At 40.9% G+C, this 27,988-nt stretch overlaps 1 protein-coding gene across 4 annotated transcripts in view; it reads right to left on the bottom strand.

The window, feature by feature from the left end:
* Positions 1–2,968: 2,968 nt before the first annotated feature.
* The window catches only part of tcf12 (transcription factor 12), a 59,852-nt gene continuing 34,832 nt past the window's right edge, over positions 2,969–27,988 (bottom strand). Inside the window, exons 1-14 of one of the 4 annotated variants that reach the window (XM_047331479.1) lie at positions 22,885–23,077; positions 18,324–18,423; positions 17,944–18,080; positions 17,567–17,708; positions 17,304–17,374; positions 14,941–15,085; positions 11,425–11,498; positions 9,974–10,045; positions 9,294–9,476; positions 6,937–7,048; positions 6,681–6,837; positions 6,094–6,323; positions 5,778–5,931; positions 2,969–5,474 (exon numbers count right to left, since the gene is read on the bottom strand). In XM_047331479.1, the coding sequence (XP_047187435.1) occupies positions 5,789–5,931; positions 6,094–6,323; positions 6,681–6,837; positions 6,937–7,048; positions 9,294–9,476; positions 9,974–10,045; positions 11,425–11,498; positions 14,941–15,085; positions 17,304–17,374; positions 17,567–17,708; positions 17,944–18,080; positions 18,324–18,423; positions 22,885–22,953 (1,635 nt within the window). In that variant the 5' untranslated portion in view covers positions 22,954–23,077 and the 3' untranslated portion in view covers positions 2,969–5,474; positions 5,778–5,788. Of the gene's footprint in view, positions 5,475–5,777; positions 5,932–6,093; positions 6,324–6,680; positions 6,838–6,936; positions 7,052–9,293; positions 9,477–9,973; positions 10,046–11,424; positions 11,499–14,940; positions 15,086–17,303; positions 17,375–17,566; positions 17,709–17,943; positions 18,081–18,323; positions 18,424–22,884; positions 23,078–27,988 lie in introns of those variants that run through there. The other 3 variants (XM_047331478.1, XM_047331477.1, XM_035627351.2) reach the window with 3 other exon arrangements.

Consider the following 27,988-nt stretch of genomic DNA (forward strand, 5'->3'; position numbering starts at 1 on the left):
GATTCCACATCAGAAAATAAATCCTCGTCGTCCTGACAGGACTCGGCTGTGGTCACGGTTCAGGGTCTTTACAGGCTGGTGGAACCGTAGGTGAGACCTGGCACTCACTCTCTTAACCACTCTTTCATATTATTATTATTACTTTTTTAGTTTATTATTCCATCTGAATAAACTAAATATCGAGATATCTACTAAGGAACAAATGCAAGTCCACTGTCTGTGTTGGGTGGAAGCTGGGCCAACATAAAAGACAAATAAATATATATATACAAATTAATGAATAAATACTACTATTACTAATGATAATAATAATGGTATTTAATATATCAGGACACAGTGAAGTGTGAGTTTTGTTGAGAAACACTAGACAAGAAAGCCAAAACAACCTAATTATTTTTTTATTTATAAAAAAAGCCCCCTTGGTTTTAAAAACTAATTTAACTTATTGATAATTAAAATAACAAGATGCACACTTGAAGCTCATTCGTGATTGATCTATGGATTATTTAATGCCCTTGGAGATTGGAGACAGTTGAGTTTGCTCGCCTCACACTCATGATGTAAGATTAATTATTTACACTCTGCATGAATGCAATTTGCAGCTGCACGTCTTTAAAAACCGAGAGCGTCATCTAGTGGATAGCAGCTGACCTGGGGGTGCGGGTGGTTAATGAAGCCTGTGCTGCTGATGCTGCTGGTGTGTGTATGCAACTCACACGGACAGTAAACGCATCACCATAGATGAACCCGGTGAGCATTTTCTGTGAAGCACAGACATGTGTGGTGGTATCCAGCACTAGGACGATGAAGATAAACGGAGGAGGTAGTTCTACTGACACACGTGGAAAAGCAGTTCTGAGCTGGATATTAAATATTATTTATTTTAAGTGTTGACTGTGGCAACTACGTAAACAAAACAGCAGTGATAAATAGGATCAGCCCTATGTCTATGGTAATCTGCACAAAATTATATAATTGTTTTTTGTTTGAGTAAAAAAAATAGTTAATTTAATATACAGTAATATAAGGACAGGACCCACCAAATGAAAATTGACTTTAACAACTAATCAGTTATAGAACCAGTTAATCATTTCTGCTCTAATATTAAGGCGTTTCTAATCATTTTGTTTCTAAAAAATATCACAAACATACAATATCAACAGGATTTTTTTTTCTAAATCACACAAAGGCAGTTTTCTTTTAAATGTATTACAGGAAACAGCGTTTCTTTTTGTCTCAGTGTATCGTACTTTAAACCAGATACTATTTATAATATTAATTCCTCCAACTTTACAAATAATATTTCAATATTTTAACTACATTGAAATGGAGGCTCAGCTGGCCCACTGTTAGCCTTTGTAGTGGCCCACTGTTTATATTTGAGTCTGCAGAGAGAGAGAGACCACGCAGCACCACAGCCTTTAATCTGAGCTCTGTGCCACTGTGTTGGGTTACAGCAGCACACAATGAGGGCTCTGTTGTCCTACGAGGTGCCACAGCTGGGACCTCTGGGCATGCTCAGTACACGGCTCGGTCTTATCCTGATTATACAGCAAAGAAAGATTGCAGGCAACCAAACTGACACATTCATATTTAGAAAAAAAATCTGATTCTTAACCCATGGGGGAGGCAAAAACCACCACTGAAAACAATGTGGTGTTTTTCTCCCTCCTAGTCTGTTTAGTATATTGAGTTAGTTAGTTATATACAGTTCTCTAGTCATGATTAATTCAACAACAAAATTCCATACAGGCTGCAAAAAGATGGGAGATGAAACTCACCATCCTACTTCTCTTTCTATTGCTGTTAGCAAAAAAGGTGGGTCTTTTTAGTATGAAATTCACTCTTTGTGTTTCTATCCACCAGTCAAAGCTCAGCCAGGAGAGGGATTTGGTTCTAACAATACAGTAACTTTGGAAGATCCTGTACATGTTTTTACTTAGGCGAACGCCTGAAGCCTCATATTAGCTCCTGCAGGACACAATAACAAGTCCTGTGGATTTTGTTCCCCATCACTTTAAAGTGACCAATGCAGATGTGGCTTAGGGGATAGTTGGTCATCCACTAATAGGAGGGTCGCATTGTCGAATCCCGGCTCATCCCTTCCTACAAGTATCCTTGCCTGTATGATAAAAGCTGTATGAATGTGTGTTTGTGAATGGTTGAATGTCAACTGTGTGTGCGTCTATAAGACTAGAAAAAGGCTACATACAAGCATTTAAGTACTGTTTTAAAACCAGCTGGAAGAAATGTGAACCTGTCCCAAGTTAATTCAATACAATAAGAAAGTGTTAAATCTTGAAGATGTAAGTTTATAAACTGAAACAAAAAATGCAGAGAGAATATACAAATCATGTTTAGTGGGTTATCTCACTGTTGGGAGCAGAGGGAGCTGACGGCTTTTTGGATGGGCTTCAAGGACACGAGCCAAAGACTTTCTGTCAGTTGGCCCAGCAGCCATGACAGGAAGTCAGCCATCAGACTTGGTGGTCCCACTCCCACAGAACACATGCACACCCACCACCACCACCATCGGCTCAACACACTCACATTTCTCCTGTTTATCCCTGCAGAGAATATTGAAGTATGACAGTAATGATTCAAGCTGATTCACCGAGTTCACCGCAGACAAGAAACAGCAGTCAGCAGTTTTCCTCCGAGTATCACCTCTGACAGAAAACTGAACTGGGATCAGACCTCTCAGGATATGATGGGCGCTCTCACGCTCGCATCTGCGAGAGCATAATTTTGTGCAGATGTACAAGGTCTGAGATTTACAGCGCAACAGTCCTGCAGGTTTACAGCAGCATTTTCACAACACTTTTGGGATTGATTAGCAGATTTGAGTGTGGCAGTCTAAACCGAGCTGCTACTACCAAAATGCAGTTTAGATTTGTACTTTTAATAATTAAATACTTTTAATAAACATGTTCGCTCCGTGGGAGAAATAAATGCACATACAACTGAGTTTTTAAAAAAGATGGCACATTTATTGCAACATAAATGTTATATACATTGTTTTTCTGTTGAAAAAGACATACAATTCAAATTTTCTGTTGCCGCAGTTTTTTGATGCGCATCGACAATACCTTTTCATTTGACACAAGAACAAATCTTTTTATCAATCAACAACGGAGACTGAAGAATAAGATGGAGGTCGCACTTTAAGGAATCTGGAGCTTGCATGAAGCCTTTTGAAGAACTAGACTACGAGCAACAATTCAGCTATGTTCTTTGTAGATTTCTTGTAATAATGGACAGGTTATGGTAAATAACCGTACATTTTACTATCTAATATAGTAAAATAAAGTAAGAAACTTTTTACTCAAAACTTTCGCTTTCAAAAATCTAGAAAGAGTAATATTTAGAATTCAAGAAATATTCTTACAGTATTATTGTATAAAAGACTAACTACAGTGAAAAATAAGCCAAATGTTTTTTTGTTGTTGTTTTTTCTTTTTTCTTTTCTTTTTTATATATTATACAAGGGAAAACATCTGGGAATAAAGCAAAGTCTAACTTGGCAAAACAGGGGCAAAGAAATAGAGGAAGAACAGGAAATACAAAATTAAAAACAAAGGAAAGAGCAGGAAGCGACATACATTGTACCCTCAATAAGGTCTGCTGACATGGTTTCAAGCTTTTGAAAACTGAAATGAAGAACAAGGCCACATTCAGTCAGATGATACATAAAATCTGTTCAGGTTTGTTTCAACAATGTTGTTAAATCATAAATCTTTCATGTAAACTCTTGGTGAGGCATTTTCTATTGTAATTTAAGTCCCTTTTTGTACAGAACACTTATTCTGAATGTGGCAGGTGTAGAAAATGTTAATGATAGAAGACAATATACATAGAAATAAATGGAATATAAAGCAAGTCTTGAGACCAAAGACCTAAGAAACGTAAAGCATGCACACTGATAGGGAAAACAAAATAAAGCCATGACCAATGTCTTGAAACACAAAAAAAAATCCTGATAACTGTTTTTGTTCAATATTGTGCTACACTACGATATTCAACAAAACCCATGACATATCTAATCTGGCTTACTGTATTGAGTATAATACGGCTTGGATCAAAACATTGAAAAATAACTTAAAAGCTCTCTCTGCTGACTCAAACTGGCATTATAATGCTGGAAGCCTGAAGAAAGGACTTGTTACAACACAAATAAGCATAACTAAATTGTACTCTGAGTAACTTTTTTTTTTTTTTCTAGCTGAAAGAAAACTGAAAAAGTGGTATCGTCATCAGGCCAGGAGAAAGTATGGTCGTCGTTAAATCTACTTCTTCATTTAGCAATCTTTAATTAGCTGGTGGTGGAAAAAATGTTGAAAGAAAAAAAAAAGAACAAGAAAGAAACAAGCCCCTTCTGTGCTGACGTCAGGAGTGAGTAACTATCAAAGACAAGGATCTGAGAAGATATGTCACTGCTTACATTTAACACAAAGGAAGTGAAGGGCAGCGAAGACCACTTTGCCTTTAGTTAAGACACTAACATTATGCAGGGAATGCTAACATTTGCAAATAGTTTGCTCTGTATTTTCACTGCTCACTACCGAGGAAAAAAAAATGAACACAACTAAATCTGAGCTTTCAGTAAAACTAGAGTTTGCCACTTGTCTGTCACCTAGGTATACAATATAGTTAATGACTATGTAGTCGGGCCTATTATTCCACTGGTCAATAGCGAGGAAACTCATCTAAACTATGCAGAAACAAACAGGTAGTTTTGGTTGCAGATGTGGCCAGTGGCAGAAGGAATAAAATATAAATATAAATAATATATTCTCTTTTTTTAAAACACAATGGGGCGCTTTAGTCTCTCCGTTCTAAAAGTTAAGGATCATTTTCAGATGGGTATAAATATTACTCTAAACTGGCCAATAAATTAATTTAAATCTTGTAAGTGCCCAAATATTTTCCCCTCATCCCGGACTCGCCAAAGATTTTGCAGGGTGGAGTGCTCAGTTTTACTGGTGACACTGGCAAACTATAGATGAACTGAAAAGCTGCATACCTCTCTTTGAGTTTTCTTAACCTTCCCTTTAGACATACACCTTATAGCTCAGTAACATAATAAATAGAAAAAAAAGAAACAGACAAACAAAAACAATTGCTGTTACAATGCATTCGTCAATTCAGTTTAGGCACGAGGCAACCTCCGCATACGGTTTGAGGAGATTGCGAGTCTCTGATTGTTCAGAAGAAACACACTTCTTGCAGACAGTGATATGTGCTGGAGATTTTTCGTTGTGGGGAGAAATTTGTGAATGGAAACTGGTCACAGGGAGCTGGACGCTTGGTTCTTCCTCAGTCTTAGGACTGGATCGCGTTAGTCTTGTGGTTTTGCTACGAATGGTCCGTCTCCTCCAATTGGTGTCACAAACTGTGACTCTGAGTCCCGTCTGTCACAGGGAAGCGAGGTCACCGACTCGAAACGGGACAGAAATGATCTGGATCACTTTGATCTGGAGAGAGAAGAAACAGCAAACTGATCAGAGGTGAACGGCAACCAACATCCTCCATGTTTTGAGTTCAAGATTATGACAATGTTATCATTGCAAAGTGCTATTGCCACTGCTTCAAATATTTATAGAAAATCCTCCTCGGTGGATCGAAAATTAATCTGCAAAAAATAAAACACTATATACACATTAATAATATCTTAATGAAATAAGGACTAAAAAGGTAAATAAAACCCAACATGTAAAAAGATCAAAATAATCAAAAATAAAATGATTTTTCAGGTTGATTGCAGGAAGTGAGAGTACCTGTCTGCTACTCAGAGGTGGCCCATGGGGTTGGATGTGTCGGTCAGGCCTGGGTGGACCCCTGTGTGGCCCTGTTGGGGGTCACCGGAGCCCCCAGACACTTTCTCCTCCTCCCTCCTCTTAAGGCAGGCCGCTTTGGGGTTCAAATTCCGCTCTGTAGGTTCATTGAGACAGGAATCAAACTTTTGTTCACATTCCCTTGAACGAAAACTGTGAGAGCTTTGACCTGGTCATTTCCTTTACAGAGAGCATGTGACATTAAAACAAATGACCTGGACATTTCAGTTATTGCTGCATTCGTTAGCTGGACACTGACCTCTGACTTGTTGCTCCAGGCTAAGTATGACGGCCACAGCCTGATGGAGGATGAGCAGTTTGGTCTGGGGCTTCTCGCTCTTCAGGTGCAGCTGGCACATGCGACCCAGCTCCTTGAAGGCCTCATTGATGTCTCGCACCCTCAGGCGTTCGCGGGCGTTGTTAGCGCTCCTCCTCTCGCGCTCACGTTCCGCCTTCTGCTCCGGATTCAGATCTTCATCTTCAGTGATACTGTGGGAGACAATAGAAATCCACCTGGACTCAGATCTGTTTTATAATCCAATGGACGAGACAAAAGGCAAACTAAAGAGCATACAGCCTACAGAATTCACTTTTCTATCTGACTGAAAGAGAAATATGTATATGAATCTGCAAAGATGAATGTCACTGACGGGCTCCTGCTCAAGCCTGATCCTCGCTTTCTGCAGTGTAACATCTTTCGAGAAAATCAAAGTAAATTGTTGAAACAAAATCACAGGATCAGTCCTTTAGGTTTTCAGTTCAAATCATAATTTCTCTCACACCCAACCAAACATGAGTTGAACTCTGGAGAATATTTTGTGTGTTTGTGTATCGACATGTTTGTACCTTGTGCCTCCTCTGGGTGTCTTCATATCTCTTCTGTCGCTCTCGTCATCGGACTTGTCATCCGTGGAGAGGCTGCCGTGCATTTCGTCCTTGTCTTGTTTCTCCACCTTCAGCTCCAGGTCGGCAGGCAACTGGGCAGCCAGGCTTGAAGTAAGAGCTGTCAAAGAGGATGCACACATATAGAGGTAAGACATAATAAATAAACTGATATATGTCCACATCATGTTATGTCAGTGATACAATAAGTGAACCAGACCTCTCAATGTTTCCACTTGGTGGTTGAGTTCTGCGTTGGACATGGAGCTGGCGCTGGGCAGGCCTCCATGGCTGTGGTTCAGGCTGGCAGCATCGTCAGCGTGGGCACCACCCTGCTGCAACACAGACAGGAAGGACATGTGAAGAAAGGAAGCAGAGACGCTCTGTGTTCTTTTGCACAAGAGAAGCACTTGTTAACAGCCCAAAACACGAAATGTCCAGTGGGTCTACACAGAAAAGATAACCATGGTGAATAATCATCAGTGAGTTATGGTCCATCCACACAAGTCAAGGACCTGTTTTTTGGGGGGTTTTTTGTTACTTAAACTATTAAATGGGACTTTTGAAATGTTGATCTAATTCAGATTGGCTGCTATTTGCAATCTGTCTATATTTGTATGAAAGATTAGGGTCTAATAAAATCTATCATTCCCAACATTTGACTCACAGCAGCATGTTATAGGTTGCATAACCAAGATTTGAAAAAAATAAAACACCCATGTATCAAAGTTTTTTTTTTAAAAAGGCCCATTATGCAAAAACTCCCTGTTTATGTAACATAACACTTCACTGCTGTGGCATTCTCAGTCTTGGCTCTGTAACCACAACTGAGAACACGTCTGTTTCTCATGTCTAAAATCCTTGTGTTCTCTTTCAATAAGATGTCAAGCTAAACCCACGCAGTCCGACCATTTCCTTTTTTTCCCCGTCCACATTCACAACATAAAAAATGGTCAGATCCCACCATGTTATATCCTCCTCCTTGCTGAGGTTTACCACATGTTCTCAAGCCATTTGATTTCCCATCTGAGAAACCAGGGACAGACAGGGAAATCGTCACTGAGGGTGGAGGGTATCTTCCCCTTTTCTTATGGAATGTGATCCCCAGTCACTGTTGGCCTCTGTTAACCCCACCACCCCCAGACCCTCCTCTTCCTCAGCGCCACGCTAATCTTTGCTGTGCTCTCAACAGGTGTCCAAACAACTCTTTGTCTGGAGGAGGAGGAGGGAAACCCGGGCTCTGGCGAGAAAAGAACGCTGCCATTTTCATGGCGGGGCCTGATTACCATACAGCTGACGACCTCTATTTGGGCAGAGGCCGGCGGTCCAGACACACGTTTCCAACGATTCAGATCTCTTTAGTTGTTAAAAAGAAATGATGAAAAGGGGAGGAAGGGGGTAGAGGGTGGGGTGTCAGCCGGACTAAAAAGCCTGGGGCTGTGCTGGTGAGCCCTGTCTGATGGGACCTCTTTCCACACAGGAAGTGCTGTGTTAGTGCAGACACAGTATGTTCTATCTCACAGTCGCCGTCGGTCAACATCACTGCCACAGGCCAGCTCTTCAACAAATACATCAGACTGAGCTCTTCTGGCAACCACAGAAAAAGTCTTGTTCGGGGGCCAAACCAAGCAATCTGAAGGCATCGTCATTGAAAAAAGAAATTTAACAGACTAAGGAATGAATTGATAATCAAAATGATTGATAGTTGCGGCTCTTAACAGTAGAAATAAAATCCTCATTGATATTCTTTTTTTTTTTAAACAAAATTTGATTGAAACTTTTTTCTTTAATTGAAAATAATTTAGACTAAATATATTTGCTGTTTTATCTGATAAAAAACACAGTAAGAAACTGTACAGCTGAACTTCTACAAAACCAGATGGATTTAATTAAATGTTAGTCATAGGATCAGAGTCGAAGAATATACATTTCTTCAGATGTATGAGAAAAAAAATTTACTCAAAAACTAATTATTATATTTGTCATTTGATTCCAGTACCTTTTCAGCATAAGTAATCCGAACTTCTGAACCCATATGAATAAAATGTAACTGTTTTCTAAAATTTCTGGATTACAGACGGACGGGCCGTATAATTTTGATTTCCACTGCAGATGTATTCAAACCTCTGAAATACCTCAAATGGAGGACGGGTGAACACATCGTGATTTATACTGAGATCTGCATTCCCCTGTGTCTTGAGAGGCTTGGACTCTAAAAGGAGTGCATCACACAAAACGCCCTACACCGAAGCACAACTTCACTCAATAATGCCTGTTTTTCTCATTTCTCTGTCACCCTTGTGCATACAGCCGCTCTCCAGAGAAGGGTGAGCCTTCGGCCAGCCATTACACTTATGGAAAATATGTCGGGATTAATTCAACTGTTCATGTGTGGAAAATGTTTTTACACATGGCAACAAATCTGTTTTAAACAGGTGGGCGAGGCTTTGTCTGTGGAGAAGTCAGAAAAATAACATAAGGGAGTACGCCAGAGAAATGTGTTTTCTTTATCTCTTTATGCAACATCCTACACACAAAGAAAACTTCATATCTAAAATCCTTGTGAAGTTCTCATACCATCGCCGCTGTCCGACTTGCAGAGGCGGTGAAGTTCGCTCCAATGGCTGCTATTGGCCCATTTTGTGCCTGTCCCAGCAGACTGTGTATGTCGCTGGGCAGACTGGTAGTGGAGCCCACCGCATGGTTCCTCAGAACAAGGATTGCATCATCCAATCTGTCCAGACGATCCTCCATTCGAGACTGGGAGGACCCGAGGGATTGAGGAGCGAGAGGGTTAGGGAGAGGGAGAAGAGAGGAAAAGAAGGACAGAGCAGCTTAGTATAAGCACATTAGGGCTAAAATTGAAAACACTGATTGTGTGGTGTGGACTTGAAAAAACAAAAAAACAAACTGAAACATAAGATAAAGAAGGCAATTCAAATGCAAGATCAACTGAGCCATTTCAGCTTGAGTTGTATAAGTCACAATTACATGTTTTAACTGAATAACAGACTGGTGCACTGCAGCCACTGGCAGTGCTTCAACAATGAATGTAGGTTTGAACTACACCTAAGATAATTACTGCAAGCTGTAACAGCTAAAAACACAACATAACATGACAGTATGGCAATAAAGTAAAAAAAAAAATGAATCTGTGAGGATTGTGGACTGCAAGTCGAGCTTGTGAGGAAAAACAAAATGAGGAACGCAAAGATGTATGGGACATGTTGTGATTAAAGGTTCTATGGGAAGAGTACCTCGCAGACATCCTTTAAGAAAGACATGGCATCCTGGAGATGCTCATGCAACTGCTGATGAACTCTGTTTTTCTGGCAAAGTCAAATAAGAATAAGACAGGATTATTAAAAAAAGATCAGTATCTATGAATACTAGAAGCACACTTTGGATAGATTGATTTTGTAAAGACGCAGGCAGGAAGAAAGCACAGAGCTTCTGAACATTTACTTTGTATGGGTAAAAAATGTCTTTCACGACATTATGGGTTGTATCTTTACATTTACTACAGTACACAAACGTCTATTTGCAATTTCAAACCACTCTTGAATCGAACGGCCTCTGAAATCCATTGGAGTATTTTTAATACCATTAAATTCCTCTAGGCCAATCATTCAAACTTGCTCAGTTTTTCCATTTTTGGCCCATAGGTTGTCAAACAGCCTGCGGGATGATGAGGAGGTGGTCACTCCTTTACATTTTGTCCTTTCACCACTGAACAGTGGAAACCCACCGATGTATCTGACGCTGTCAAAAGCTACTGTGATTTACTGCAGATCTGTTGGTTTTCAAAAGTACATATTATTAAAGCAAATTACTCACTGTGCTGCTGCATTTACCTCATACATTATGTCCAAAACCATGTGCAGTGCTGTTGTTTTCACGTTGCTTCAATCAGCCGCTAATTCACAGGTTATCGAACACATTCACTTTATTTGTTTCGTTCATTTGTGGTGCCACTTATTTCTGGTGGCCATGAAGAGACAAGACAAAGCTTGTGGCAGAGAGGGAGGATTTTGTAAGAGCATGTCTCTGCTTACTCTCTATATTGATAAATAAAATAAATAAATGATAATCACCAGAAGCCTGGAGTATAGCTTCCAGGATGTTCAGCAAAGCAGCAGAGTAACAAACACAAAGCAGCTTTTGAAAATGGCAGATATATCTGTGGGTCAATAACTTAAATATAAAATATGTGGACTATTCTCTGCATATGTTTTGTTTTTTTAAACAATCCCGCCATTCTGTATAATCAGTCTTTTTTGCTAGTTTTTATTTATGATGCAAAGCTTTGTTATAAGTGCTCCATTATTAAAAACTGTAAGTACACAACATGCATCAGGTAGCAGGTTACATGAAAGGTGATCTGTAGCTCTGGCCGCATGGCAGCGAAGGAATCCTGGAGAAGTGGTTCAGCAAACAGCTGTCAGCCCCACACCAGCCCCCTTAACTAAACCCAACCCCCAACTGTCATCCCCATCCCGGCCCTGGGAGCAGAGGACAGATGGCAAGCCCCAAGGGACAGGTATTATTCAGTTTGGTTATTCCTCTACCCCCACCATGCTCAGCAAAACATTTGTCGGACAGGAATCTCTCTGTAATGCAAACCCAGTCCATCATGAGTAACGTATCTAAAGTGAGCCTCCCTCAAATCCTGGGCTCACTGGAAGACAGAGGAGGACAGCGAGCTCACCAGTGAGTGAAGGGAGTTCTCATAATTCGGAGAGGAGGGGGTCTGTCCACCAGCACGGGGCCACTGGTTGGGACCTAACAAGAGAGAAAAGAGATGTAGCAGAGGTCAACGCTAGAAATCCTCTTTTTCAGTTATGCATCAACACGGCTTATGGCTGTATCCTGCCCCGGCGGGGACGCCGATACAAAAGCGTACTGACACACACAATAACCTGCAGTCATCACACACTGACATCCTGGTTTTCTGGTTCCTTGTTGTTCTATTTGAGATATTTTTATCGTTTAGGGCTCAACTGCATCACTTCCTGATGGCTGGCGGCATCCTGACACACGAGCCAGCGGAGAGTTCATCTAACGCCCAACTCCACACTGTGCAGACGTACGCTGCATCTGCACATGTTAATGAGCATAGCATTCACACTTCCTTTTTTGTGGAAACTTCAAGTTGCTATAAAAACATCGGCGTGAACAAAAATGCAGTGTTGTTGAACAATGTTTCCACACACAACCCTCATCAGGCTTTTTGATGAAGAAAAAAAAAAGGCCAAGCATCTGGATTCAGTCAAGTTCTACAAGTTCCACTACATTAGTTGAGTTATCTTACTCATTATTTCTCACTTCAGTCAAACACCTATCTGACTGATGATGTAGTGGCAGTACAGTCTGTGTGTCTTTATGTATTTTGAAGGACTCACATTCGCAAACATCCGAGTAGTACCACCACTTCAGTTACACAAATTTGTCTCAGGAAGCCAAATCTATGTTGGCATGTTAAAAAATATCATGCAATTTAATCACGTAATCTAAATACAAAGAAATTGAAAATCTTGGAGATTTGCAATTTTTTTTACAATTTACAAAATACATTTTCCGTGAGCCAAAAAAAGTGAATCTACAGGCCAGTACAGGAAAGCAAATCAAGCTGATGTGATCTGGTGTAAATTAGAGCAAAGGAAAAGGAATCCACATCTGCTCATCACATTTCCAGCTCCAGTACAACATTTCTTTCTTTCCTCTTTCTGAAGCCGTTCATCCAACTAACCTGCCTGCCACGTGCAACAGGAGGCGAAGCCTTCTACAATCAAATGTCCTTAATGCAATTTGACCACAATGAACCCTTTCCAAGTTATTTACAGGATAGGATGTCGGTGGGTCTTTCCAGCTCACAGCACTCTGTGCTCTTCTGGTGTCCATTATGGGGAAGAAATGCCAAACCCAGCCTAAACTCTAGTGAATGGAGTCCACTGCAGCACAAACTACAGATGGAGACTCTGTTTTGGTTATCTACCATTTAGAGTCATTCTAAATTCCCACTCTGGGTCCTGTTCTCCTCTGGCAAGCCGATGAAAAATGCAGGCCAGGATGAGGTGAATTTTTTTTTCTTCAGGAATGAGGCCTGGGAAATTCCGACTGGGACCAAATTTTATTCATTCTAAATTTATTTAAAAGCTGAAAAGTGCAGAATGGCATTCTGAGTCTTTTCTGAGAGGAGACTGATGCAATAATTTTTTTTTACCACTAACTGTTTAGTGTTCAGATCAAGGTAGACAAAGATGGAGAGAAGGCGAGAGTAAGCATGACAACTAATGTATATTTTTAACAAACAAATCACATCTCCCCTAAGATCAAACTGTAAAATAAGTATTTCCACTGATTTATTCAAGAGAAATATCCCAGTAAACCTCCGTGGTCTGGAGTTTTCATGTTTCCTTACACACACAGCCTTGGACAAAGCAGACTTTAATTAACAGACTATTAAAAGTGACTTTGGAAGAGGAAATTAAAAAGTCTCTCTCCGCCTCAGCTTTCTCCCAGGTGAATGAGACAGATACTCCACACATGAGTCTCTACTGGCTGGCGGCGATGAAAAATTAGCCTGGGGCTTTGGTCCCCACGTGCACCAGAGAGGGCTAATTGAACAAACGCGTCTTGAGTAATGTGCTGTATATTGGTCTAATCCCAATGATGAATGGATCTTTGTTGCTCACATCGACAGTGAGCCAAACTCTGTGCTGGTTTTAAAGTATCACCCTTTTTCTGAACACAGAAGCAAAGTTAGTTACACAACATCCATTTCCTACAATTCCAGAAGTATTTACTTTAGGGTGCTGTTGTTGATTTTCATAATTTTTTTAATAAATAATAATAATAATAGCATGCGTTTAAGAATTATTAACATAATACATAATAAAGGTTTATAAGTGCCATTGTTATGCTGCAAGGTGTGGTAGGCTGTACTGTAAATATGTCAAGAGGGGGAATCTCCCTGTGTGAGGCCATCATATACCTCCTCATCAGCTGAGTCACAGCCATCCTGCTTCACCCACTGGCAGATAAACAAGGCCTTTTGCAGCCTGTGTGTGTGTGTGTGTGTGTGTGTGTGTGTGTGTGTGTGTGTGTCTGCGCATTTTGGAGGGAACAGCTGTCCATGGGGCAGGGCAACAGCTGAGGACGAGGGGGGCATACATAGAGACAGCTGCCGCCACTCCATTACCACACATGACACAACTGCCCACTAAAACAACAGACTGGGCTTTCCCTCACTGTCTCAACTTGTTCACTTTCCATTACTCACTCTCCGCTGTCAACACGTCTGAGAACCGATATCTTTTAATGCCCAAAAAACCCAGTATATTACAAACAGGAAACCCCCTCAATGCGTTCTCCCTCACTTTGTGCTTTGGAAGACGCAAGAGATTCAGAGAGTGGCTTGTCTTTCCATCCTCAAAAAAATCAACCTGACATAAAAACACAAACACAAGCACATGTCTGGAAAAAAAGGGAATTATGTAACATTAAATCTAACACAAATTGTGTCTTATTCCAAAGTAGGCCAAGTGCCATAAGCCACTATTATGAGTCATAACAACTTGGATAACAGTTTTGCAAAAGAGGAAAATATGAAAAACATTTCAATAGTATAATTGAAGACCCAGATCAAACAGTATCATAACAAGATTTTATAATCCCTGCACATCCTAGAAGCCACAGCCTCAGTCATTACAGGTCTAGTCAATCTTCATTTCCCAGATTTCAAAATAAATTCCAAGGCAAAACAAAGACCCTTGCAAAAAAGCTGAGAGCCAAGAGATTAATATTTATCTTTGTGGTCACATTTCACACAATTTAATAAAATCTTTTGCTTTCTTTTAGTGTGGATTAATGTAAATATGGCATTTACTGCCCTGGCATAGATACATTATTAGACCTACTCTAAAGCTAAAAGGGGGATTAAATACATTTTTAGGGAAACTTTTCACAGTTCAATCAGTTTAGGCTTTAATTATTCCAACTAATGCAGCATGTAGATACAGTAATTCAATTAATTAAAGTCATATTCATGAAAGTGTCTTAATTAGCTCAGCTATTCCAGGTCAGGGTCTAATTCTAGCAGCCTGATGTGTGTCTGTCAAAAAAGTCTTTATAAAGCAGTTTCAGAGAAGCGGATTTTTTTATTCTCCAGCTGGTATCTAAAGGAGGTGTGTATGAGATTAAAATCCAAAGACTGGCGGTCTACCTGGCCTTGCAGCTGGGTTGCCAACAGCAGTCACCACGGTCCTGGCTGAGGCAGCGCCTGCCGTGGCTGTCAGAGGTGAAGGAGAACCCACAGGTGTTGACGGGTTGGATGGAAAACTACTGCTAGTGTGGTCAGGTGAGTAAATCTGTGGAAGCAGAGAGAGAGAAAAAGACAGAGGTTCCTCATTAACACACCATCATCAGCTCTAAATTAAAAAAAACATTCAGCTGACAGCTCAGTGCTGCGCTTGTTGTAAAGAAACTAGTAAAAGCAAAGTCAAGTAGTATTTTAGTGTTGTTTACTTTTGCGATTTTCTGAACTTTCCAGTATCCATGATGATGATAATTAGGGCAAAGGCCTTGATTTTTCTGCACAACGCCACAAAACAAGTCAAACTTCCTTTGTGCTTTCCTCTTTTATTGCTATGATAATCACATGCATCAGAGCATCCTCTGCTGGGTTAAACTGAGGTCACAGAGTTTTAGGATGACATGTCAATCACAAGGGAATGAGGAGATTACATCTTCAGAACTTCCACTGGGATTTCATTTGTTTAAACAAATGCTGGATTAGAGCACAAACACATCACTGGGTTTTTTTTCTCTTTAATAAGAGGATATTGTGCCGTAATGGAACAAGTCAGGGTATTACGGATGGATCCCGACTAATTAGCAGAGGAAAAAAACAGCAGATCCACAGAGAATTGTCCTCCGAGTTAAAATCAAATTGAGCCTGCGGGAAACCATTTGAATTCTGTGGGGATGACAGAACGCACTCATTATTAATAATCTCCTTATTCAATCTTGATCTCTGGGCTTTAGTTTTTCAATCAACTTGGAGTATCAGGATAGAGGTTTCATTCAAGTGCATTGGAGGAGGGACCAGCCCCTGTCTGACGGGAGGATTGAGTATTTATGCTTTTCTACAATCTCAGTGTTTCTCTCTGCTCGGCATCTTCACTCTCAGACACGCAACTCAATCAAAAACTAATTAGGATTAATATTGTTATTACCACTGTGTTGGAGATAATAATAAGACCAACAAATCTTCAAATATTTCTTACTTTCTCAAAAGCAAGCATCTTATAACTGCACCTTCTGACCCGGCAATATATGACTTTCTTTCTTTTCACTCACTGTCCACTGAGGCTGCATTCAAAGTGAAACATGGCTCATTTTACCGGAATAAATGAAGCTCCGCCTCGTCATCAGTTACGCTCCCACAGGCGGCATGGAGCCAATAAGCACGGGCAATTTAAAAGGGTGGAGAACAAAAGCTCCACAATGTACGGCCCGTGGAGTTGAGCCACAGCGGTTATAAACTCCCCTGTGCCCCCTGCTCCAAACATCCTCCCCCACCCCAGTCCAACCGTGTCCATTTCACTCAAGCTTTGTCATGCTAATCGAACTGAGTCTGCAAATATAAAGGACTTAATTTGTTATTACCATCCCTAAACTCTCATACTTTGGATTCACACCAGTAAGAAATATTTCCCCCAAAACGTGCAGCTTGTGCAAGGATGTGTGAAATTAAACTGTTGTTATATCTTATACCAGTATGTTAATGCACATACCATGTCTATGTGAGATATCAAACAATATTCAATGTCACTTTGAAAAATTTATAAGGTTTAGGTTTAGCAAAATTAATGAAAAAGTCAAAAAATAAAAGCAGTTCATGAGACAGGAGGTCATGTTCAAGATCACTTCTGTCTCAAACTGTCTTAGTTCAAGCTTTCATGAGGGAAAAATTATTGTATCCATTTTAAGAAATGTTTTCTTATGCTGTATCTCCTATGACAGAGCTATAATAGAGTGTTAAGAACCCTTAATAGAGAAGACAACATTAAACCATAAGCTAGAATTTACCCATCAGTCGATGTGGTTACACCCAGAAGGAAGAAATCTTTCTTACAGGGGGACGGACACTTCTTATGACACGTTGCAGGATGTAACAGATATCCATGGATGTTTTTACAAAGTGAAGAGTAATCCGATGGCTTTAGGGGTATTTTTTTAATGTACAATTCTCTTTCTTGAATACTCTTAGTTTAAGCCCACAATTATCCAGGCTTAGGCCCAAAAACAACTACTACAAACATCTCCTCTGGGCTTTTTTTTAATCAGCATTCAGTATAGCGCTTATTCCTGGCATGATTATTAAGGTCACCTTCTTTAGAGCACCATCATTCTGTTTTTGATTTGATTTGAGTATATGGCTAGATGTCAAACTTAAGGGAATAAACAGAGACGTCACTTTTTTTCATAGTGAACCATAGTTGTTTAAAATTTTTGATTCACTAAAATCGGGGATGCACGCTGTGATGAACTGGACACCAAGCTAAAAGTGGGGTTTTGACTCACCGAGGCCAAAGCCTTGCCCAGCGCATCTCCAGTCTGTGAGCTTCCACTGGCGTTCCCCCGATTTGCAGCGGCTAAGAAAAACACAGAGGGAGGTTTTGTAATAGCAAAGTCAGACAAATGAAGAGTGGTGACGGTACACAAAGCAGCTGTCCAACCGTTTGACTCACTACCTTCATGAAATGCATGTTCAGCAATAATTATATCGTGGGCCACTGAATTAGTAATTCTGGGCAGGTAGCTGAACTGCTAACACAAGGACGTACCCAGGACCCCGTCGGCTGTGTTGACGGATGCGGTGTGCGCTGCGGCGGCGAATGGTGAAGTGCTGGTGTTGCTTCGGTGGAAGCTGGACATGGGAGGAAGACTGGCGTTGATTTCTGGAGAGACTGAGTGTGCGGGGTAATTCTGAAAGAGATAAAAAAAAAAAAGCTCAGATTTAAGTCACAAATGTATATGTATAGAAATTAAAAGTTTATTTATCCTCTCAACTTTAAACTCTCCTCCAACATCTCCCAGACTGTGTGGTATAACTAAAGTGACTGGGAGGAAGGACGGAGCGTGACGCCAAAACAAAGCCGTTGACAATCTTCCATCACCTTCGTACGGGCTCACCTATCACCTGCTGAGCGGCGCTGCTTACCAAACGGTCGTGTGAGTGCAGGTTGCTGTAGTTTCCTGCCTGTGGCATGTGAGACGATCCGGCGAGCATTCCCCCGTAGCCAGACTGGCTGATCCCATTGGACGAGTTCCACGGGTCAGACGAACTGTGGGTACCATCTAATAATCACAATAATAATAATGATGAATAAATCATTTAAGTATATGATTATATGATTATATTATATGAAATGGAGGGCCACAACAGTTTATTTAGTTATGACTCAAAGCCAGACAGCGGCTAACTTTCAACCATACCCTTATAAGAAAACAAACAAACACAGACAACATGTGAAATGTGAGCGGTACAAAGAGACATTTAGAAATGTTAAACTAGGTTCTTTGACTTTTGAAGAGACTTACCGAAGAAAGTGCTTGCGAACATACTGCTGGAGGGTTTAGGAGAAGAGTAAGAAGGTGAATCTCTGTTGAAGTCCTCTGAGTTTGGAGATGGTGCGTACACCTGCCAGGAGAAGAAGGAGAAATATCATTAGTGCAGCTCAACGTGCTGTTAAGAATTGTGGTAGGCATGGCTGTTGCACATAGTGTTGACAAGTATGATTATGTTGAAACTTTAAAAAAAACCTGTGAGTTTCCTAAAAACAAATGTACAATCATAATTCAGAATTTGGGAACATAAAAGTATGTTATCTCACGCAGGTACAAGAAACCCATTTACTGAAGATATGGCCCTTAAATCACAAACTCACACACACACACACACACACACACACACACACACACACACACACACACACACACACATACACTAATGACTAGCTAGCAGTCAAGCTTGTGAAGGGTGGAGTGGATTATCAGGGGTATTTGCATTTCAGATCAACTCAGCCTCTAATGGAAGTATAATGATACCCGCTTACATGCATACACTAAATGCTTGGCAAATTACAGCATTCCCAGAGAGGCAGAAATCAAATAAGTGTTACAAAATCAGCCTTGCTTTGCTTTCTTTATATGTGGACCTGCACGCTGGCGGCACAGTGAAAGCGGAGGCATAATGGGCATGCTGTTGTACAGCTGTGTGTGTGTGTGTGCCAAGGTAGGTGGGAGGATCAAAGACACCGGAGGCCAAACACCAGTGATGTGGTCACTGACCTCATCCACTGCAGATGGAGGGGGAGCGGGTGAGGGTGAGAGACGGAGGGAAGAGGGGAGAGAGAGGTTTTGAACAAATTCTCCCTTCCTCAGACAAGACTGGGTGACCCCACCGTCGTGTTACACTAATCAGAGCCAGGCCTGACGGCTAGATTCCACCTGCACGTTCCCAGTCCACCTCCCAAACTCTGCAGGAGAAATCCCTCCTTCACTGGCACCACTTCGCACTCAGCTGTTGGCACAGCGCTCGAAGATTGTTTCCTATGGCTGCAGGTGGGACGACAGCCACGGAGCTTGTTTGCATGCTTTGGTTGCTTTATGACACATCGCTGGTGGAAAATAGGCATCACAAATAAAGTATATAAATCCAGTCCAATCACTCGCTCATAATATCTATGCAGAAGGCGGCTTATGGGCGACTGTGGGCCGTTGGCCTTGCTGAGTGAGCAGGACTCCAGCGTGTCGTTGTCTGGGTGTGTAATTAAAGTGCCCAGGGAGGGGTGGAGCCCTCATGGGTCTTCTAGCTTACACATGTGACCGGGGCAGATAGTAGTTCCATGGAGATCTCAGGTTAGCCGGGGCTTTTGTCTTTTTGCCTCTGTCAGGCGCTCAATGGGCAGCATATGGCAGCGGATAATGCTAATTGTCCTTTTTACCCTGGGCTAACCAGTCAAGACATTAATAAACCATCCCAAACACTGGGTGCCTCATTCCGCTGGCTTATGGAGGAGAGGGCCCGCCTGGGTTTCCTTTTACAAGGCCATTAATTAAAAGCCGTCACTCACACGGATCAGCACACCAACACAGACCGACATCGGCCGTTTGAGCATCAGCAGGTTTGTTTTATGAAAATAAAACCCATATTTATACTTTCATATCTTTCACTGATGTCCACACATCATAAACTGAGGTTTACTCACATAAAATGTATCCCTGTATTAGTTTTTAGTTTTACACTGCACATTTCCACAAGATCAAATGCGACAGTCTACACCAACGTAACATTCAAGCAGCTTCTACTGAACCTTTTTGATGCGTCAACACTCCATCAGCGGGGAAACAATAAGATGTTGCAAGATTATATAAATCCTTAACTATGAACAAACAGCAATTCATAACTACCTATAAAAGACAGTAAGACAAACAACAAGTAGAAATTGATGATAAGATAAGACTTCTAATGACATTATCAGTGGTGATTATACCCTGCTTCAGTATTCCGTCTCTCTGTATTAACAGATACTCAAAGCCTGTGGTACCTCCACTTTTGAAGTTCGTGCCACGCCAATCAAAATATCAAATGTCAAAACACAATCTGTCAGCCAGCACTAAGTATAATAACAGGAAGTGAAAGGAAATATATTTTTAAAGAATGCAAACTAGGGGGGGGAAAAAAAATCAGGCTACTGGCCAAGAAGCTCAAAGAGAAGAGATCAAACACACTCTTAATAAGCCGTCCTGTTTTGAGCTGTATGTCATTACTTGGAATCGAACCGTATCTCTGGGGTATTTCTTTTCAAGTCCAAATCTTACACACTTCTGAGGTTTAATCTGCATGACAGACACACTGCCTCTTATCTTAGTGTTGTATACAATATTTGATAAATAATAAATCAAATTTTCAAGACCATGACCTTTGGGACTTTTTGTTATATTTTAGAAATAAGTCATTACAGATATTTGCTTGTGCACATTCTGGCAGCAGAGCAGTCTACTGGGAGTCAGCTCCTCTAAAAATAGAGCAACAACTCGGCAGAATATCTTCCAGCCGTTAATGCCACCACTATTTGGTCTTGGCATCAATGCAAGCTCATTAACTGCTCGCAACATGTGTGTCGTATACATATATGGTACATAAAGTATGGTGGGTCAACACACAAACACACCTACACACCCCCACACTGACTTTGTGTTGCACACGCAGTCAAGTGCTCATGCTTGACTGCGTGTGCAACACATGAGCACACTGGGATTAGCTTCTGTTGATGAATGCTTATCTGAAGAAAGTATGATATAACCTGTTGCACTACAACAACAACAACAACAACAACAACAAAAACAGACATGTCCCATCTAAAGAACACATGTTGTGTCTTTTTTTTAGTATTCCAGTTAACATTCTATGCGCTCCACTTGTTGGTGTGGAGGGCTTTCTGTGAATCAAAGTAAGGAAAAACAGTCTGATCGCTGCAGTCGATTTTTGCTTAATTTTTTTTTCCTTTTACACTAATAGGCAACGGAAGAAAGATCAGTGAGTTACTCCATCTGTATTGGTTCTGTGCCACCAGCTCACAAGCCAATGGCCCACTGTGAATTCTCCCAGTGCTCCAGATGGTGAGTTTGCTACGCAACTCTGCATTATATCAAATTGATGTGGATCCAGTTGATGCACAGAATGAGCGCCATATTTCATTTTCCCCTTGCAAGGAAAACAAAAAGAAAAAAGGTTGATTCTGGCTATTTAACAAGGGCTTTTGATCATAAAGTTTGCCTGTTCTGTCCACATGCTCTCAATTTTCTCCCCATCACCAACTGTAACACAAGCCTGTTAATACTTAATATGAAAAAGATCAAAGTCTCCTGTCTTTTGTGCAGAGGGAACAAAGAGGAAATGCTGTAATGGGTTATGAGGAAAGTTGAAAGACAAGCTTGGGTAAGATGACCTTTTCAATAGAATATCATCAAAATGCTAACCTCTTTATTTTTCCTTCAATTGCTTGTGCAATTTATAACAGCCAGAAAAGCACGTGCAATGACAGGTGGAAATCTACTGGTGTAATTTGCTTATGACAGGATCATTACTTGAGGATTACTGAAATGCACTAGAGAGCTCATCTCATCATTGGTAGACTGTGTCCTTGAGCAGTTTCATAAGGCCACAGAATCTTTTCAACCACAAAAACGTGATAACCACCTTCAAAAAACTTTCTGCAGCACAAGTATAAGACTGAAAACTGAAGTGCCTTCAAGAAAAACATGCTCAAGCACACACACACACACACACACACACACACACACACACACACACACACACACACACACACACACACACACACACACACACACACACACACACACACACACACACACACACACACACACACACACACACACACATACACACACGCATTCAAAGGAAGAGACTCATGTATTACAAAAAAAAAAGGCTCACATAGACAATCAAAGAGGTCATTACAGAGAAGTTCAGAAATCACATTAGGCTCCCTGTGTCATCAAGAATGCCAACGCGATTAAAAACAGATGGAATAACAGCAATACTGGCGCTTGGAGCTCAATCTGCAAACAGGAAAGTCGAACCTCAACAGGCTCTTCCCCTAAATCATTCCCAGACTCCCACTTGGTATTATTTTAACACAGTCTGGGAACTGAAGAAACCAGCCAGTGAAAATAAATTCAATGATTCAAAAAACTTCAAAAAGTTTTTTTAAATGGTGTAACTTTTTAAAAAAGTGTAGCCTATAATATTCATTTGTTTAGCTGTGGTACAAAGTAGAAAAAGAAGCATGCAAACCCAGCAAAGACACTTGACCTGCAGCTTTAAACTGATGTAATGGAAAAGAAGTAAGACGAGCCTCGGGTAACTGCATCCACACACATATACACACACACACACACACAGGCACACACATAGGAACACAGTGCTTTCATTTAAATTACATAACAAAAGGACACTCAGATGGACAAGCAGTCCGAGAATGACAGTCACTCTCTCTCTCTCTCACATGCACACACACTTCTTCCAGATCTTCTCTGTCCAAAACACACACATTCCACACAAGAGACTACTCACCGATTTCCCGTTGTAGTAATACATTAAAGAGTTAGTGCCCATTCCAGGGACGGGGTAGGCGCAATACATAATAGCTTGAACAATTCAGTGATAAAGGTACACTACAGCGGCGCACTGGCTTCCTCTAGACACACATCCAAATGGTTCAAAAGGGACTAATAATTCTTTCAGGACTGGCCTCCACACACAACCCACTCAGAGGAAACTTATGCAAAGCAGGATTGTACCATTCGGCAGTGCGGGAAGGGGTGGCTGTCAGAAGGGAGTGGCTCCTGTGGTACATCCCTCTCTTAAGCCTCTAAGTGCTGAGGCAAAGAGGAAAAGGACGAGGGGGAAGGGAGGCGGTGGGGAGGTGGGTATAAAAAAAGATAAAGGGGAAGTGGGTGGGACAGAAAACAAATGTGTGAGCGGATTTAGAAAGAGAGAAAAAAAAAAGCAGATTTTTTTTTTCCAGGGGAACCCCAACAAACTGGAACTGAAATAATTTCATTCCGGGCAAAAGGATTTAATTAATATATGTAATTCAGGGCGACCACATGAATGTGGTGAGCCTGTCCTCTTTCACACGTTTTAATCCACAGTATCTAGATCTTTTGGTTTTTGCGATGATTTAACAAGTCTACATGCGGTGTGGTGAAATATGGATTTTGTAAAAAAAACTAAACACAACCATCTGCCAACAAATTTTACCTGTCCCCACACATGGCTCACACACCAATCAGGAGTGATTAGTGAAAGAAAGAGAGGGCTCAAGGAAGAAAAAGACTGAAGCCAAATCCAGAGAGACAGAGGGGGAGAAAGGGTTAGACAAACAGACTATTTATGAAATGTGAAATATGAGCGTTTCGGTGTTGGCAGAGTGAGACCTTTAGCCGAGGAGTTCCTGTAAACACATAGTGGTAAAGCATAAGCAACAGCTGCAAACTGACTGGCTCGTGACATCAGAGCAGGAGGAAAAAAATGCTCCATTTCCTAAACCCCGGGGGCCTCGGAGAGGGGATAGCACTGGAGGGGGGGGGGGGGGGGGGGGGGGCAAAATCATCAACAGCCATTTTACTATAGTTTAGTGTCACTGCACGCCACACGGCTCCCCATTACCTTTATCATGTGGGAGGAGGGGGAGAGCAAAGGAGAGGAGAAGAAAGGAGAGGAGGAGAGGCCAGATACCATATTCCGAAAGAGCCCGGTCTGTACGCTTTCATGTCTACCAATCTCAGCTTCCTGGACTAGACACAGGCCCGTGGACTCATTGAGAACATTATTGTTGTAGAAAGATGAAAGCGTCCACTTCCCTAAGAAAATTAGGCCTTTATTATGCTTTTTTTCTCCCCCTTTCAGTGCTGTTATTATTTATCCCCCTTTTTTCCCTGGGACTCTTTTAAACTAATCCAAAAAGGCAGGCACTTACATGCTGTTACCGCTTTATATCTGGCGCCGTTTCAAGCTGATGCTTTCAGGAAAATGGTCGTGATAGAAGTGCTTGAAGGGCTCTAAAACAAGTCCAGACACACAGTGCCGTGTTGTGAGGGAAACACATGAAAGCAGGGGGAAATTGGCATTAATTTGGGAAATCATGCGCACACATCATGCCGACTGAAAGACCTGCCAGCTCATTTCTTTTAATACTGGTTGAGTATGCTTACTCTTATGTTTAAGTTTGATTTAATTACACCTTGTGAATCAACAACCATGACACACAGGTCACACACATGAGGAAATTGTGGAAGAAAGTCAGCATCAGTTCGGGAGAGGAAAGCTCAGCTCCAGTCACCTGTTCACACACCGCCGTCTCTAAAGACACTCGAGTCGTCACAAGGTGCTTTTGTTGGATTTTGTCTGGGTGTTGAAAAATGCAGAGCAAATCCAAGGGCTGAGGTCACCGCCACCGTCTCATTCACGGATTTAGAGATGATGTCATCAGACTGGAAGATTGTTTCCTGCCTCTGCTTCTAATTAGGGGAGTGCTGACTGAGAGGGAGGGTGCGGGGGGGTGAGGAGGATTTAGACCCTCGCCCCTCTCAAACCTCTGACTGAATCATCAATGTGTTCATTTCAAGACACTGCAGGGTTCACTTGGTTAAATTTGAGATCGTAACACCACACACAATGCAATTTAATACCAGTTTAATGATTAATAAAAAAATAAGGAAAATTAGTCGATGCATTGTGGCCTAGAATTATCATTATTATTATTATTATTATTATTATTATTATTATTTATCATTTAGTTCTCCCAGGAGAATATCACATACATTTCTATCTTGATGATAAGAAAAGTATCAGATGATACTGTACCTGAGAAATATGTTAACATTCACCAAGCAGGTCACCCAAAGAATAAAGACATTAAGCAGAAAAACAAAACAATATTCTTGGATGTAGTGCCAATGTTTGAAATTATATGATGAACTTAATATTTCAAACAGATTTATTTAAACAAATAATCAAACCAATTTCCATGCACTTTATTCATTTTAACTGGTTCTATTGGAACCATTCATTAGTTTATTCAGCATTTTATAATTCAAATGTCATGTAAAGAAAAAACACATGTTTGCTATGCGCATGTGTTTGATTTTTACAAATGATCGACAGTTTGAGCTGTGGAAACTGAATTTCGTTTTTTATAAATTTTTGTGGATAAAAAACTAGTTGGACACCTGTTCTAAGCCATTTGCTGGAAAAACTAAAAACCCAGAAACCTTGAAATATTAGTTAGTTTCACACTTAAGAATAAATTAAAAAAGAAAGTCATAAAGAGAGATGGTTGGAAATTAAGTAGAGAGATGAAGGAAAGCAACGACCAGGTTGATTCAAGAAAAGACCACACGACTGAACAATATCACGGTTTAGAAATTAATATGATTTTAACATCTTTGTTTAAGTTTGATGAATTTTCCTACCATCTACCATTTTACCAAACTCTCTCATCGTCCTTGTTGCTGAAACAATTACAACTTTCTATCTAAAAAAATGTTTTTATTGTCTTTTACCATACATGATAATGCTCCAACTATTGAATGACTAGAATGACATACACACACACACACACACACACACACACACACACACACACACACACACACACACACACACACACACACACACACACACACACACACACACACACACACACACACACACACACACACACACACACACACACACATCATATTACAACTAACCTCTGACCTACAGCTGAGTCCGGGAGTTAAGACTCTCAGACATGAGCTTGGTGTGGTTCAGTGATATGTTTTCCAGGTCACAGCCGTCTGGCTCACATGGTCTCTAAATAACAAACACTCTACCTTAGTGATTACTGACAGGCCGTGTGTTCTGGAGCCTGCCAGCGATATGAAATCAAGGTTTGCATTAATGCCGTACACTCACGCAAGCCCTACATGAATAATTTGCAACAGGCCAGAATGTGGGTAATGGCTTTAATCTGTGCATTATTATTTCATTTTTTTTACTCTTTGTCCTTTTAACTCCTCGCTCTCCTCACAGATGAAAGAGGTCAGGCCTCTGGTTTGTTCGCCTGCTCCATTATCTGCAGCTTCTAATGTCAGTGGTAAATTTCAGCAACCTAAACAAAGATAAACCTCAAGCCCAGGGACTCAGAGGTGGCAGCGACTGTTCAGCATCATCCACGTCAAACCATCGGTGTCTATCTAATCCATCTGATGGGGCCACCTCTGGGGAGCTCACTAACCTGGGTCAGGGCACAGCCTCAAATGTTCTTCCCTGCCAGCTGAAAGAGCTGAAGAATTTTATCACCAACAAGTAACATTCACGACCAGAAACAAACAACCCCGTCATTTGGGAGCACTAACATGTACAATACACATTATACAATTTGTAATACACAAAAAAACTCACCCACTCAGACCAGTTTGTTTAGGATAAATGACCTAATCGATCACTCACCACATCTCTTATCTTTCACGAGCACCTAAAATAACCTCCACATCTTTCACGGCTGCACATGGTGGATCCCAATGAAGTCGCCACTTGATGACAGCAAACATTCACTTGACGTTGTCTGGGCTTGTCTGCGCTTGTCTACTTGAAGGAGCTGGTTTTATATAAATTGGCTCAAGACTGAACTATACAGTGTATAATGGAACAGAAGATTAATTTTCAGTGCGTTTGTCAGTATTGTACAGCATTTGTTCCAATGTTAATTGGTGGACATACAATATATCTTACTGTCAATTATACATTTGTTCTCAAACATTTTTCAAATCTTATTTAACTGATTTACATTTTTTCAGCATATTCATTTTATATTATATGCATTTAATTGTGCCTAATGCCATTATTACCAGGTCAACTTAGTAAGAAAAAGTCCTCTGTATATGTAGTGTTGATAAAAATTGCGCACATTAAGAAAATGTATTTTTGCTTTAGTCTGAAAAGTAAAACAACTACAAACTAGAATCAGTTCTCGGTCTAGGGACTCTAGAATCAGTGAACAGTCCCACGATGTAATAGAAATATATGTGAATTTATAAATATTATGTAACCCTCCTCATTTCAATGTTCAATCCATTTGTTTTTGTTCTTTACAGAATATAAAAAATACAGCCCTCTCCCATTCAGCTGGATTGTGAGGAGAGAAAAAAAATCAAATTTTGCCTGGAGACTTACAAAGGCCTGGGGTGATCCTGGCTGTTTACACAGGGCTTTACTGATTCATTCACCAATGTCTTTTTACTGTGCGTTCATCATTGGTTCAAAGGAGCTGCTCTCAAAGCAACAGGAACATTAGGTTTACTGCTGGAGTACAATATTATGATCTCTTGTCTTTGAGCTGTTAAAGACAGACGGAGAGAGAGAGAGAGACGCACGCACGCACGCACGCACGCACGCACGCACGCACGCACGCACGCACGCACGCACGCACGCACGCACGCACGCACGCACGCACGCACGCACGCACGCACGCACACACACACACACACACACACACACACACACACACACACACACACACACACACACACACACACACACACACACACACACACACACACACACACACACACACACACACACACACACACAGATATTGCGGGGAAGATATATCTTCTGAATGTCATGC

The sequence above is a fragment of the Scophthalmus maximus genome, chromosome 4 (genome assembly GCF_022379125.1).
Source record: "Scophthalmus maximus strain ysfricsl-2021 chromosome 4, ASM2237912v1, whole genome shotgun sequence".
Taxonomy (NCBI): domain Eukaryota; kingdom Metazoa; phylum Chordata; class Actinopteri; order Pleuronectiformes; family Scophthalmidae; genus Scophthalmus; species Scophthalmus maximus.